This window comes from Macaca mulatta, chromosome 2 (assembly GCF_049350105.2).
Source record: "Macaca mulatta isolate MMU2019108-1 chromosome 2, T2T-MMU8v2.0, whole genome shotgun sequence".
Lineage (NCBI taxonomy): Eukaryota > Metazoa > Chordata > Mammalia > Primates > Cercopithecidae > Macaca > Macaca mulatta.
In genome coordinates this window covers 15,111,975-15,127,367 of record NC_133407.1, presented here as the reverse complement: position 1 = coordinate 15,127,367, position 15,393 = coordinate 15,111,975, and the positions used below count along the sequence as shown (strand labels likewise).

At 39.0% G+C, this 15,393-nt stretch overlaps 2 protein-coding genes across 9 annotated transcripts in view; one reads left to right on the top strand and one right to left on the bottom strand.

Annotated features, from left to right (window-relative positions):
- The window catches only part of FBXL2 (F-box and leucine rich repeat protein 2), a 127,273-nt gene extending 116,262 nt beyond the window's left edge, over nucleotides 1-11,011 (top strand). Inside the window, exon 16 of the transcript XR_001443282.3 lies at nucleotides 10,790-11,011. The gene's annotated coding sequence lies outside the window, so the exon portion shown is untranslated. The remainder of the gene's footprint in view (nucleotides 1-10,789) is intronic.
- Nucleotides 1-15,393, bottom strand: part of UBP1 (upstream binding protein 1) — a 55,174-nt gene that overhangs the window by 4,326 nt on the left and 35,455 nt on the right. For all 8 annotated transcript variants that reach the window (XM_015132330.3, XM_077990658.1, XM_077990657.1 and 5 more), the window contains 6 exon segments: nucleotides 10,365-10,468; nucleotides 8,261-8,315; nucleotides 7,482-7,575; nucleotides 4,372-4,462; nucleotides 3,489-3,607; nucleotides 647-789 (listed from right to left, as the gene is read on the bottom strand). In XM_015132330.3, coding sequence (XP_014987816.1) covers nucleotides 647-789; nucleotides 3,489-3,607; nucleotides 4,372-4,462; nucleotides 7,482-7,575; nucleotides 8,261-8,315; nucleotides 10,365-10,468 — 606 coding nt within the window.

The following is a 15,393-nucleotide window of genomic DNA, read 5'->3' as shown; positions in this document are numbered from 1 at the left end:
TAAAAATGATTTAAAAACAGTAAATATTCTTCTCACACAAATACAGGACTCAATGGCCAAAACGATAATTCATGAAGGCAGTGTGAGGCAGCAAAGATGCACACGTGCTGCACTGCCTTGTGTTCACTGTGCCTGTCCATAATGGTCCCTGAGAGACCTGGTCGGTCACCCGTGTGACCCACAGGGGCACATCCCCTGCCAGCTTCAGTGGATGATGACTCTTAAAAATTGCATAAAGTGCTCTTCTATTATTACTTGCTTGCCACCAATCACTAAGGGGAAAATTATATATCTTACATGTTTTTTAAAATTAGTCATCAAATAATAGACAAAAGGAAAACACATCCAGTGACTCACCTCATAAAACGGACCAAAGCCTTCCACTATCCTAGAGTCCCCCAGTAACTGGCTGCATCCTAAAGGGCTGGGGGGAAGCTAAGCCAGTTTTCCTTGGCTTGTATTCCATGTTATCACTAGGATGCCTGTAACTCATGGTTATAAGTTCTTCCAAAGTGATTCCCAACTCTCGGGAAATGATTCTCATAAGTATTTTCAAAAGAGGTCACAGAATTTTTCTACAGTTCTACAATTACATGTATAAAAGTAAATACCAGTGTGAAAAGGAAAAACAAATGATTTGATTTACCTGATCACTAACAAGAATGTGAATACCAGTGGGACCCTGTCTGTAAACCTGATTAATTTGGTGGAGAGGAATATTAAACACCAGCGCAAGTTTTCGAGCAACTTCTGAAGCAATCATTTCTTCCAAGTAGATTGCATGATAAACTGAAATTTAAAAAAAAAAACAAAAAGAAGAGCATTTTAACAGTGATCTTTGATCTGTTTTCTACCTGATCTGTAGGATCTGTACAAAGGTCACACCTTTCAAAGTACCAAAAAAGTAAAAAACATTTTAAATGGGAATAAACTCTTTCTTTCCCCATCTTACTACCTTGAAATCTCAAACTACCAATCTAAAACGTAAGAATACATTATTTATATCCAGAAATATAATTTAATAAACATTAACAGAAATCCCTGGACAAAAAGATTTGAGGTTTGAATTTTTCTTTATATTTTTATTCAATGAATATAGTTTCATGTATTCAAAATTTAAAAACAGGAATTGGCTGCAAATGAACATGGGGGATCTTCTTGAAATAATGGAACTCAAACTGGATTTTGACAATGGCTGCCAAACTCTCTAAATTTGCTAAAATACCATTATATACTTAAAATGGGAGGACTTTATGGTATGTAAATTAGGCCTGAAGAAAGCTGTTTTTAAAAATAATATATACTTCATGTATTCCTAGCAATATACAAAAAGAACCCTAAAAGAGTCACGTTCTTTTCGTTCCTTTTTTTGAGACAGCGTCCTTCTCTGCTGCCCAGGCTGGAGGCGGTGGCACAATCACAGCTCACGATAGTCTCTGCCTCCCAGGCTCAAGCAATCCTCCCCACCTCAGCCTCCTAAGTAGCTGGGACTATGGTGGGGGCACATGCCACCATGCCTGGCTGATTTTATTGTTATTATTATTATTATTTGTAGAGACAGGGTTTCACCATGTTGCTGAAGCAGTCTTAACTCCTGGGCTCATGCAGTCTAACCAGCTAGGCCTCCCAAAGTGCTGGGATTACAGGCATGAGCCATCACGCCCAGTTAAGCATCACAGTTTTTGATCCAGTAATCCTACTATTAGGAATTTATCCTAAGGAATAAAAGCTATCTGTTTATGCCCCTCCCCCCACAAAAAATTTTAAATAATATAAAAGATGCTACATGAAAAGCTAAGAATACAAACAATAAAATGTGATGCTTCCTTACAGAAAGCCCCAGCCACATTCCATCCAGTGTTCTGCATTTTTGCTACACAGAACTTATCAGCAGATATCTGCAGTGTACATCTGTAGTGAGTCTCACTCTTGTAGGTCCTGCTCAGTTACTGATTAAAGCCAGACATGGCTCAGGAATATCATTACGGAGAACTTTGCTTCCCCAAACAAGGGGTTTGTAAGTATAGAAACCCAGAATTTTCCATTACATAAAACTTAGAAGTTGGAACTAAAATTATAGTAAGACTATAGAAATGCTCTAGAGAAGGTATCACCAAATCACAGTCCATATGGGCCAATTCCTGCCCTCCACTTTTTTTTTTTTTAAATAAAGTTTTACTGAAACAGCCTTATCTACAATTTACATATTGTCTATGGCTATTTTAGCACTACAACCAGAGTTGAATGTGAGAGACCCTATATATGGTCTAAAGAGATGGAAATACTTACTACACTACCTGACCTTTTTTTTACACAAGAAGTCTGCTGATTATGGGAAAATATCCAATATTTCCCCACATCCCTCCACAAACACTCATGTCTGAGGACACACCTTCCAAAATATTATAATCTTGGCCATATGTAAGTGATGTATAAGCTCTTGATGATACATGGAGAGCCCCTTTAAATTTTTATCCTTTTAAGAATCTGTATAATCTCAAAATTCAGAGCTTCTGAAGTCAAAATGATACCAAATACAAAAAAGTTCAGAGTAGTGATGCTATCCTTCCAATTTTTCAGTAAAATTCAAATCACAAAATATTTTTCAGAGTTCTATCTATTATTAGGGCAAATAACTGCATCTCTGAATGCCATTAACACATCTTTTTTTGAAAAGTTCTGAGCATGTTGCCTTTGTTCTACTTCAGAGTATGGAAAGAAGGAAATATTAACATATATCAATACTACAAATGAGAAAATATATGCCTTTTAAAATGCTTAAGGGCTGTATTTAAAGGCGAGAAGAGGGAGAGGCCAAGATTTTTATCTCTGTCCTAGCACTATACCATACAATTAACGCTCAGGATGAGAAGCCCTCCAGAGATAACATACTGTCTGGTATTATTTACAATGACATAAAGATACGGCATCAGACTCGCCACACACAAGGTGCACAGTGCTGGCCGAACACCTGTCATGACAAGTCCACACGCTTAGGACTATTACATGCATGCACTGTTGCACATATGTTATGCTCTAAGAGTTTTGCCCATCCCTAGTCAGGAAAATGGGAAAAAAAAAAAAAAAAGGAAAGAAAAACCCTCCTGCTTTTTTTGTTAAGCTGCCAGTGTTACATTCATCATTTCAGTAAATCTGACAAAAAAATAAAAATAAAAAAAATAAAAGCCAGAAAGATCTCAATGCATTCAAGCTAGGTTTTCCACTTGTTACATATTTCCAGCATGAAGGGCCACATGAAAAAGAGACCCTAAGTGTGGCTGTAATAACTGAGAAAGAATGCCAGTTTCCTCTTCTCCCAAGGACTTGGCCCTAGAGCTGCCACCTCTCATTGCTAGCAAGGCTCCTTCATGAGCAACTTGGCATTCCTAACACAGCAAGAGTTCTCCAAAGCCTGCTCAATCAAGTCCTTCCCATTTTTGTCTTGACAGTTTCAGAAGTGACAGAATCGAGATACCCTCAATACCTACCATAGGGTGCCCCACTGCCATTCTCGCTTGCACTGCTTGCAGCTTGCTGCTGCCCTTGCAGCACCGTGCTGCTTGGCTGCTCCCGGCAGACATAGATGGTTAAACGAGGCCTAACTGACCTGCAATCAGAAGATGCCACTGATAAGCCTGGGACAGAAAGCTGCCTTACACATGTACAAATGTGACAACTAAAGGAATCTAATTTCTATTTCCTTATGAGAACTTTATAATGTTATTTCATTATACAAAATAATTTACTAATAAAAATATAAAAACCACACACCTCACACCAACTATCACAGGTGGTCTAATATGATGATCCAGACTCTAAACCATTGAGATGGTCTGTCAGATGCTGGTAAATTTAAGTTTCAAGATTAAGTCAGCAAATTAAAAATCAGTAAGATTCAATTTTAATGGAATTCTCACACCACAAGTATAGAAAGAGCAATGATAGTAAATGGTTCTTACAAGCCAGCACAATTTACAGTTTCTGTCATTTTAATTCACAATTAGTTTACATTTTTAATAACTGTTTAGTAATAGTCATGACCTTGAAAACCATAGATTCTGTATAGCTCACCTAAATTAGAAGTTTTGTTTTCTTGGCAACAAACCCAGTCGTCTTCAAGAAATCAGTACTGCCCATGTGCATTTCTACCAGTCTTACAGTCTACCTCTGCCCTCATCAGTGCCTGCATCATATCTGGGCCTGCCCTGAAGGTGTACACAAAACAGTCTTCTTGTGAGCACAATGCTGCCAATGCTCGATGGCGCACACAGGCACACATGCCAACCTAGCGTGGAAACACATTCTGCCCAAATTCCCCACGCGAAGAAAGGTACATTCTTATTTCAAGCAAAACAGTTCACAGTATTTTACCTTGACTTCAGTGAATTATAGAGCCGAATTCCATCGGCTGCACCACAAATTTGAACTAAATCCTCCTTTGTCAGTTTTAATAAGTCGGCACCTAGAAAAGAGCAAAAATATTTTTCTCAAATGGAAAAAGAACAGAACTGCTTTACAGGCATCTGTCTTCATGCAGTCCAATGTCCTTCAAAATAATGATAGATATCCTGAATATACACATATACATGAACAATACAAAAAGACAGACACCTGTCCTTCAGAGCCAAGGAAAATGCTGGCTTTTCCATGTCCTGTATCAAGAAGGAGCTTAGAAGTCCAGAGGCCGATGAATCAAATCAATGAGTGTCGGGCCTAAAGAACTCTTCTCAATACAAGATTTCACTCATCTACCTTATTTAGTGACTGGGTTGTGGCTACGTGAAGAAACATGATTCTGACCCAGCCCATAGAAACAAACCCTGAGATCACCCAGGCCGATCAATCTTTAATTTCACAAAAAAGGAAATGGAAGTCCAGAGTTTGTGGGACTTGCCTAAAGTCTGTAAGAGTTGGTAGCCGAACTAGGACTGGGCCTCTTTATACTGAAACGTGCAATGTAAAGTCAAACATTCTATAACATAAACAACTGTCACAGCAGCCTTTTAACAGAAGAATGGCAGAGAATCACACATTATACCCTAAGATTTCCCCCAAGCACATCCTACTTACAACATCATTTACAAGTGTAAATGTCTCTCTATACAGGTTTCCTATAGCACCACCTAGAGAAGCAGTGTTTGACACTTTTAAAAATTCTATCTAAACACTTCCTTTGCTTACTATAGAAGAAAAAAAACTTACACATAAGTATATGGAAGCCATACCTGAGTACATAGACACCATGAACTACTACTCAGTATTTCAAGCATAAATGATACAGCATCTAGGATTTGCTCTGAAATACAACAGAGGGCAGGACAGGAAATAATGGAGAGCAAAACTGACCAAATGCTGGTAGTTTTTGAAGCTAGGAGATGGCTGCATGGGAGTTAATCATATTCTCTCTACTTTTTAATGTCTGAATTTATCCATAATCTTTTGTTTTATTCTCTAACAGCTAGGATACAGTTTATTGGGGGAATTAAGATGCACTTTGGGATGAAGGCTTGATTTCCATATGATAAATAGCCACTTACATATGTAAGAAGATAATGAAGTCATCTTTCTATTTTTTAAAGGCTCAAATGCAAAAGCCTACTAAATTTCTAGTCTGTAAAACAAGATCAGAGAAGCATATCTCCCATGAGACAAGAGCATTATTAGAGTCATTTTATAGAGTCAGGTAGGCAGAGAGGCTCTCTTTCATCTCTCCACTGGGGCTTACTACATGCACCTCACAGTTGTGACCAGAGAGTACTGTGTATGTGTGTGCACACCCTTAACCCATACGGAGAACTGGACAGGTAACTGCATGTACAACCCATCCTGAAATGTGAATGCCCACAAGGATCACAGCAAGAAGACTCACTGCCCTCCTCACCGTGCTACTGTCAGTGCTCTGACTCAAGAGATGTGCCAAGAGCGTACCATGGCTAGCTCCTCACCCACTTTCTTGGAAGAAGCCCCCAGAAAAAGGAAAAGGCAGAAGGCCGCACCATGTGATCACTGCTTACAGCGAAAAGGGCTTAAAACTCACCAGATAGAAACATGGATCTGCCTGATATAACAGGAGTAACGTGGGGCCTCCCTCAGTTCCAAACGTCGGCGCTTTTTCTATGTGCTATGCTTTTCATCTGCCTTCCATACAACAGTGCAAGAAAAACCCCAGCTCCCCAACCCTGAAATTTTACAATTTTTAGTTTTTCACACATAAAAGGCTTTACTTAATCATATAAAAATGTAGTCCCCAGCTAGCAAATGACTTCCACCTGGAACTTTAATTTTAAAGAGACAAAGAACTACACGGGAATACCTACTCATTGCACAAACATTACAATACGTGGCATAGTAAGAAACCATGTTCTTTGCAAAATCAAGCTTTTCTTCAGGCTGAGTGTGTGCACACACAAGTTCTGTCCTCTTAAAGGGATTCACAAAGTTGTGTTTTAATGGCCCTACTGCACTGCAGGTGAAGGAAAGCTACCTACCACTTTACTGTGATCCAGCACTTCTCAGCATGTTTGGCCAGGACATGTTACTAGGTGGTCACGTTGGAAAAGACTCCCAGAGCCAAATATATCTGGGAAATGCTACCTCTGCCCCACCTGGCAGTATCTATTACTGTCCCTCTAAACAGGTTTCCTGTAGCACTACCTGGAGAAGCAGTGCTTGATAGCTTTTAAAATTCCTTCTTAACATTCGCTTAGCTTACTGTGCAGAGAAAAAACCTTACACATAAGTATATAAAAACAATAACTGAGTACATTCAGACTATGAAACACTACTTAGCAATAAAAAGGATTAAACTACTGATACACACAACAACTTAGGTGGCCATTATGCTACTGAAAAAAAGCCAATCTCAAAAGGTTACGTACTATATGATTGCATTTATATAACATTTCTCAAAATGACAAAATTATAGAGACAGAATATAAAGTGGTTGCCAAGGATTAGGGATGGTAGGGGAAGGGTGTCGGTGTGATTCTAAAGGGGTAGCAGGAGGGAGATCCTTGCAGTGATGGCATAATTCTGTATCTTAACTGTGGTGGTGGTTACAAAAATCTATACCGTAACATACATTGTGCCAATGGCAATTTCCTGGTTTTGCTACTGTACTATAATTATGTGAGAAATGGAGTGAAGAGTACACCAAAACATCACTGTACTAGCTCTGTAACTTACTGTAAAACAAAAATCATTTCAAAATAAAGTGAAAAAAATAATGTAAATCTATATACACGTACACACAAATGAGGGCACATAAGTCTGGTAAAACTGTTGACTGAACCAATGTCAATTGCCTGGCTTTAATAGCATATAATAAAAATACGAGATATTCCTATTGGGGGATAGATATAAAGAACTTTTCTGTGCATTTTTCTTTGCAACTTCAAAATTTTAAAAATATAAAGTTAATAAAAGCACAGAAACAAAAACAAAACATTCTCATGCACAGATACACACACACATACACATACCTGAAAAATTAGAGAACAGTCTTGTGTAGGAAGAGAATCTGTTTTTCAGCAGCCATTGTTGCGTCTCCTGGATCGTAGCTGAAGGCTGAATTTGCTATTAACAATGAAAATGAACATAAATAAAAGGAACCATTCAAACTGAGAACACTTAAACAATTGACACAGAAAGCCTCGGAGTTTGAAGTAAAAAACACCCAAAAAGAGCATGAGTCTGACTCCAACAATCCAAATAATGACGCAGGCCCTTGTCAGAAACTTAAACATGATACACAATGGGATGCTATTCAGCCATAAAAAAAAGAGAAAAATCATGCAGCTGCTAATGAAATCATCTTTTGCAGCAACATGGACAACATGAACACTTCATTGTCTTAAGTGAAATAAGCCAGGCACAGAAAGACTTATATTCTCACTTATAAGTGAGCTAAAAAATTTGAACACATGAAGGTAGAGGTAAGATAGTGGAAAAATAGGTAACAGAAACTGGGAAGAATGGGTGAGGGATAAGAGACAGGATGAGAAGAACTGGATTAAAGGGTACAAACAAACATACAATAAAATAGAAGAGTAAATTCAATATTTGATAGCAGAGTAGGATGACTATACCTAAAAAAATGTACTGAGGTGATGGACACCCTAAATATCCTGACTTGATTACCACACATTATATACATGTAACAAAACTTCTCACCTACTCCATAAATTTGCACAAAAAAAACAAAACTTTAAAATGTAGGACCCTGAAAGCATCAGATAGTTTTTAGTAGAAAGATACTTACTTCACCAGAGGCCTGTGAAGCTCCATCTCCCTGATGATTTGGGGAAGAAGAATTGCTGGGGAGAAAGGAGAAAGCAGGAAATTATGATTTTTGTAATGCATATATGTTTTAATCAAGGCATTAAAAGCTGTTTATGCAAATTTCAAGTAAGGCAACAGTGGGAGAGAGCTATGAAAGTTTGCAACAAAAATGCAAGCACAACAGCTTAGGGTGTGGATATGACGACGAAATAAGACACAGAAGACTGTGTCTTAATTTGTGCCTTCTTCATCTGTTCTAGTAAGAAATTCAAGTTTTATGAAACAAAAAGGCTTCCCCAACTATCTTCGGGGATGCCAAGGAAAATGAAGGATACACATTAATTTTTTTTGAGACAGAGTCTCGCTTTGTCGCCCAGGCTAGAGTGCAGTGGCGGGATCTCAGCTCACTGCAAGCTCCGCCTCTCAGGTTCACGCCATTCTCCTGCCTCAGCGTCCCGAGTAGCTGGGACTACAGGCGCCCGCCACCGCGCCCGGCTAATTTTTTTGTATTTTTAGTAAAGACGGGGTTTTGCTGTGTTAACCAGGATGGTCTTGATCTCCTGACCTTGTGATCCACCCGCCTTGGCCTCCCAAAGTGCTGGGATTACAGGCGTGAGCCACCACGCCCGGCCTACACATTAATTTTTTAAAGTTAGGGGGAAAAAATACAAAACATCAAATTAGATAAACAGTTGAAAATAATTGCAAAAAAAAAAAAAAAAAGAGCTACAAGAAACAGTATAATGATCCTAAGCAAAAATATAAAATTATACTCCTTTAAGTAATACATATATCCAAGATTGATGAGGGTGAATTTCAAGAGAACAAAAGAAATTAACCTGTACCACTATCCTTGTGCTTCTAAGTAAAATGAAATGAAAACTCCACAGGGAATAGGGCTACCTTCTGGCTCTTGAGCACCAACTCCTTTCTTAGCCCCCGTGCCTCAATTGCTTAGGTTTATTATCTTGATTACTTATATCCTTTCTACCCATAAGAACTTAAGCTCCTTCATACGGGGGTCTGTCTGTTTGGTCACTAATGTATCAGAATACTTAGAACAGTGCTGGGAACACAGTGAGTTCTCCAGCCTACTAGTGAGTACATAAACTTACGGCTCACCTTTAAAGCCATAATCATTTTCTAAGATTATTCAGACTGGACTGACGAGGAAACTATTCTAAGCCCTCAGAAATAGTAACCTACTGGTCCTCTGGTCACTCCTCTAAGTTGCTGAGTCCAAGCGTATTTTTCTACTCTTAAAGCATAATAGCCTACATGACACCAAGCTGCCTTCTCAGTTTATCCATCTCCTCAGAGGGAGAGCACATTTTTGCTTGCTTTCTCATCAGACCTTGTCAGCATGACCTGAGAACCTTTTCCTTTGTGGTCTTAGCTTTCATAATTTTCCTCCCCAACAAGAAACTTCCTAAAAAATAGGGAACTTCTGATGTGAACTATTCTGCATCAGTTCTGCAGCAAAGCCCTGGAATGGAAAGCCTCCATGGGGTACCACTGCACCTTCAAGATGCCCAAATGCAGTCTCCTGCTCCCACCCCAAGCTCACTCTAAACTCTTGCCAGTCAAGGCTGGATAACAGAATAAAGAGTCCACCATTTCCATTTCTAAAACCACAGCAAATCTGTAGAAACAGAAAGGTCTTCCCTTAAAGATTCAATTAAAAAAATAGTGTATCTATTGGGAGAGAAAAGAAATACTGCAGAAAATAACCCATTTGATATAAGCATTATAGACAAGAGAATGAACTTAGTAACAAACTGACTTTGTCATTCTCTCTTTACCTATAGACACTATTAATGTTGTCTTTAATCTCACAAAGAATGTATCTTGGCTATATCTTGAAAATGGCCCCTTGTCTACAATTACCATAGTTGTGACTATGTAAGGCACAAGGGGCTTGGAGTAAAAAAGGCTGGTAGGCGAAGAAAAGACAATGATTGTCCTCTGCCACTGAGATACAGGCTATTTCCCCTTACTATTTCCTTCAGGTACAATATAAACAAAAGGCTGCTGTACATGGAGAGATGGGGAAACGAAGGCACATGATTACGCAAACCAGATACCTGTCTGGGACACTGCAAGTGCTCTGCTGTGGGGAGGTGAAAGTGGGCGCTGGGGAAGGGCTGTTATTCACATAGGCTGTGGGGGCATCGGGCCACGGAGAACACTAAGGACAGAAACAGAAATAAATTAATGATATGCTTTTAAAATATGTGGAAGAAATATTTTTGTAATTCACTCACTAGCCAAATGCAAGATTATAAAATGCGAGACAGCTGACATTTATCAAGCAACCTCACAGACACATGTCAAATTTACTTCTGTGTGGCAAAGAAAAGTTTTACCTGCTGTGTGCGTCTAGACACTGATTAAAGACCTAAAGTGATGACAGCAGCAAAAATTTATAAAGGCATTTAAAATATATGCTTAAGTATAATTTGCTTTCAAGAGCTTTCTCCTCCCTCTTTACCAGTATCCTCTTTATCAGTTTCCCAACAGGCACCTATCAAGATTTAAGAATGGCGAAGACAAGAAAGAATTTATAAGCAACATCTGACATCACATGGTGACCTGAAACATGGCTCTGACCTAACTAGTGCTCCTTTTGCCCTCTTCCCCAATGAGCAGCCTCACCAGTACCCATTTGCTTCTTTGATACCTCTAAAGAGTAATAATCCTCAAGACAGACCAGACAGGCCGAGCATCAAAATACATCAACTGTGTACAGTACTGCCTCTATCTCTCTCTCTCTCTCTCTCTCTCTCTGTTTTATATTTTCTGGAAGTGTTATGGTAAACTTTAGTATTTTTCAGCTCCAGGCAAAATTCTGACCAGAAACAGAACAAAGACACGGAGATACATGAACTATTACAATTAGGAGAGTTGAAAAAGTCAAAGTCAAAAGCATGCTAAGCATGCCAGGGTAATCTCAAATAGAAGTCTTCAAACTTGACATATAGACATCACATGATGTGATTTCACTGTACAGGTATTCTTTCTAAAAACCAATGCATCTGAGGACTCAGTTTCAAGGGTCCCCTTTCATAATCATCCTTCTCTCATTTTACACAAGAAAGGCATCACATCTAACCATAGCCTTGGGGTTTAAGACTTTCCCAGGCTGGACATGGTGACTCATACCCTTAATCCCAGCACTTTGGGAGGCCAAGGCAGCAGCCCAGGATAGCTCAGGATAGCTTGAGTTCAAGACCAGCTTGGGCAACATAGTGAGACCCTGTTTCTACCAAAAAATAAAAACAATAAAATAAACATGAGGCTGGGCGCAGTGGCTCACGCCTGTAATCCTAACACTCTGGGAGGCTGAAGCAGGTGGATCACAAGGTCAGGAGATTGAGACCATTCTGGCTAACATGGTGAAACCCCATCTCTACTGAAAATACAAAAACTTAGTTGGGCATAGTGGCGCACGCCTGTAATCCCAGCTACTCGGGAGGCTGAGGCAGGAGAATCGCTTGAACCCGGGAGGTGGAGGTTGCAGTGAGCCGAGAACATGCCATTGCACTCCCGCCTGGGTGACAGAGTGAGATTCCATCGCAAAAATAATAAAAAATAAATAAATAAATAAATAAAATGAAGAAAGACTCTCTCAAAGCCAAGCTAAAGACACTAGGATTTAAAAAAAAAAAAAAAAAAAAGCCAGGTGTGGTGGTGCACACCTGTAGTCACAGCTACTTGGGAGTCTGAGACAGGAGAATCACTTGAATCCGGGAAGGGAAGGCTGCAGTGAGCCATGACTGCACCACTGCACTCCCACTTGGGTAACACAGTGAGACCCCCATCTTGAAAAAAAGAAAAGTACATAACTCTAATGACTAAGTTTTTCTGTAAATAAGGTGATTTTCAGGCCGGGCGCGGTGGCTCAAGCCTGTAATCCCAGCACTTTGGGAGGCCGAGATGGGTGGATCACAAGGTCAGGAGATTGAGACCATCCTGGCTAATCCGGTGAAACTCCGTCTCTACTAAAAAATACAAAAAACTAGCCGGGCGAGGTGGCAGGTGCCTGTAGTCCCAGCTACTCCGGAGGCTGAGGCAGGAGAATGGCATAAACCCGGGAGGCGGAGCTTGCAGTGAGCTGAGATCTGGCCACTGCACTCCAGCCTGGGCGACAGAGCGAGACTCCTTCTCAAAAAAAAAAAAAAAAGGTGATTTTCAACTATTTGCTATCAAAATAATTCAGGAGGACCTATTGTCAACTGACATATATTGAAATAATCTAGTAGATCACACAAAAATGTCCCTGGGATTTTTGACAGATGATTCAAAAGGACTTCCAGGACCTAAATGGCATTGCTGAAAGAAAAAACAAAATTTCTCACATCTATAAAATTCTAGAAGTTAATTCTACTCTGTCTCATCATTCAAGATGCACTTCCAATAATATTTCTATTTTTACATTTAATAAATTTTCATCAAAATCTGTAGGATTTGTTGTTTTGATAAATTGGTACTAATAAGTTTTAAATATCTTGACCGAGTTAAGACGCTATGGTCATAGCAAATTTTAAAAATTAAATTTCAATTTATGTAAATTTGTTGAAAGGTAATTTTTTTGGGGTGATCATTTAAAAATTTCAGTTTGGTCATCTGAAGCCTCAGGAAGAAAAAATAAAAATAAATAAGAAAAAAATTTCTAAAGATTTTCAGGCATAAAACTATGTCATATTAAGATAAAATTTAAAGGGAGTGAATTAGAAACATGAGACCAAGAAGGAAGAACAGAGTAAAATTTTGGATTTAATGAATTTTTTGAATGAACAATAGCAGTGGTCAAACTGCTATGGCATTTAGATTCCATAGGATGCACCTCAAGAGTAATGTTACAATTTTATCTTAAATTGTAAATACAAATCGCCACCATGCCAGAACATTGCTTCCTTTGCAGCTATTTAAATTTATGATGAAAAATTTTATGATGAAAACTTTCAGATGTCAATCTGGAAAGGTGCAAGTGTATCCTTTCTCAAAATTCTTTTGAGGCCAGGCATGATGGCTCATGCCTATAATCCCAGCACTTTCGGAGGCCAAGGTGGGAGTATCATTCTGAGGCCAGGAGTTGGAGATCAGCCTGAGGAACACAGCAACCTGTCTCAACAAAAATAAAATTTAAAAAGTACTCAGGCATGGTAGTGTGTGCCTGTAGGCCTAGCTACTCAGGAGGCTGAGATGGAAGCATCACTTGAGCTAAGGAGTTTGAGGCTGCAGTGAACTTTGATCACACTACTGCACTCCAGGCCCAGATGACTAGGCAAGACACTGTCTCTAAAAAAATTTTAAAATTATTTTGAGTAGGTAAGTGTCAAGACTACTGGTGTAATGGAGCTAAGAAACTGTGAAGCACACTGAGGGCAGAAATTAAGTCTCACCAATGGTTACAGGGGCTTGAAACGCTTGTCTGACATCCATCAAAAGCAATGGATACATGGAAAATAATCTCAACTACCCAATTATTTATCCCCTTAAAAATAAGAAAAATGACTGCAGACTTATTAGTTCTATTACCAGTCAACTTTCAAAAAAGAAATCTAATTTAGCTGGAGAGCTTTGAATAAACTTATTGCATGGCATACCAACTTTGCTATAAAATACATTTTACACAACAATGCCCATTCTTGTAAAAGTACGGCCTTTTAAGCCAGGTGAGATGGCACACACACACCTGTGGTCCAACTACTCAGAGGTCTGAGGCAGGAAGACTGCTTGAGGAGTTGGAGGCCAGCCTTGGCAACACCGCAAAAGCCCATCTCAAAAAAAAAAAACAAAACAAAACAAAAAACTAGACCCTTGTTTTTCTTTCCATCTTACAAAGTATCACCTCCTCAGTTTACACTGTTTGATAAACCCAAGACCCTGTGAGCTGACTAGCAAATCTAATCATGGGCATCACACACTGTCGCCTCACCTCTACTATCTGAAAGATTTTCCTGCTGCAACATCCCCTCCACACGTAAAATATAACACAGCATAACATGCACATATAAATAATGTAAACCATTTAATATTAAAAGTATCAAGTCTCTCTAAACTTTTGGTAATTATTGCCAGCCATTTGAAGAAATGAAGTCATCAAAAAGCTTCAAGTTAGCATGGCAGAGTAATGTAGAAACACCAAGTTTACCAAAACTCCATAAAATTTTGCTTTTAGGTATTTAGATTCTTCTAACATTCGAAAAGCAAGCAATGGTGCAGTGCCTATGCTCCTGAAGAGAGTCTGTAATTCATAATGGTGCCAGCAATGCCTGGCCTGCGCTCATAGTTATGGTTTCAGTACACCATGAACACAGTCCCTCCCCAGGTAAAGAATGATCACCCATTTTAGGCTGTAGAAATTGGCAGTCATCATTTGAGCCAATCATATACAGCTCAGAGATGAAGACCAACAGACACACTAAGAGTTTTATTGTACAGCATCTCCTGGTAACCAGTAGTGACTATTCAGTGTGGGACCATTTCATTCGGCATCTTTTCGACTCTAACAGTAAATCTGGATATCCCTTTTTACTGAAAGCCAACTGTAACAAGACAAAAACTCTATGAAACGTTGGCCTTCCTTTGTAGAAATTTGAAGAAACATGAAATTCTGCAAACTTTCTTTTTTAAGGGATCAATCTATACCCTGCTTTTTTAAAAACAGGTTTTCAAAATGAGCTCTAACCACCCCTAGAAGCATCTGAACAAAATCAAATACAGCCAGGGCAGCAAGCAATACACGACGAAGATGTGAAATCCCAGGCCAGTGAACTGCTGACGTTTTGCATACTTCAGACTTGAGTTAAGAATCATTAAGAATTTACCAACAGTTTTCCCATCTTCAGATTACATCTGGGCTATAATGAATTTCTTTTATTTAGGAATTACCAGAACCCACTTCTTTACTAGTTAAATAGTTTATAACAGGAGAGGAAAAGTGAGTTACCAGAATCCCCCCACACAAAGAAGTTTACTAAGAACCATTGGTGGGTCTTCAGCTGGGAAATCAGAAAAGGATAAAAACAAAATTGCTGTGGTGGGTGTTTTAGGAAAGAATATACAGCTGTTTTAACAATCTTTGATTCGATTTTTTTTTTTAAAAAA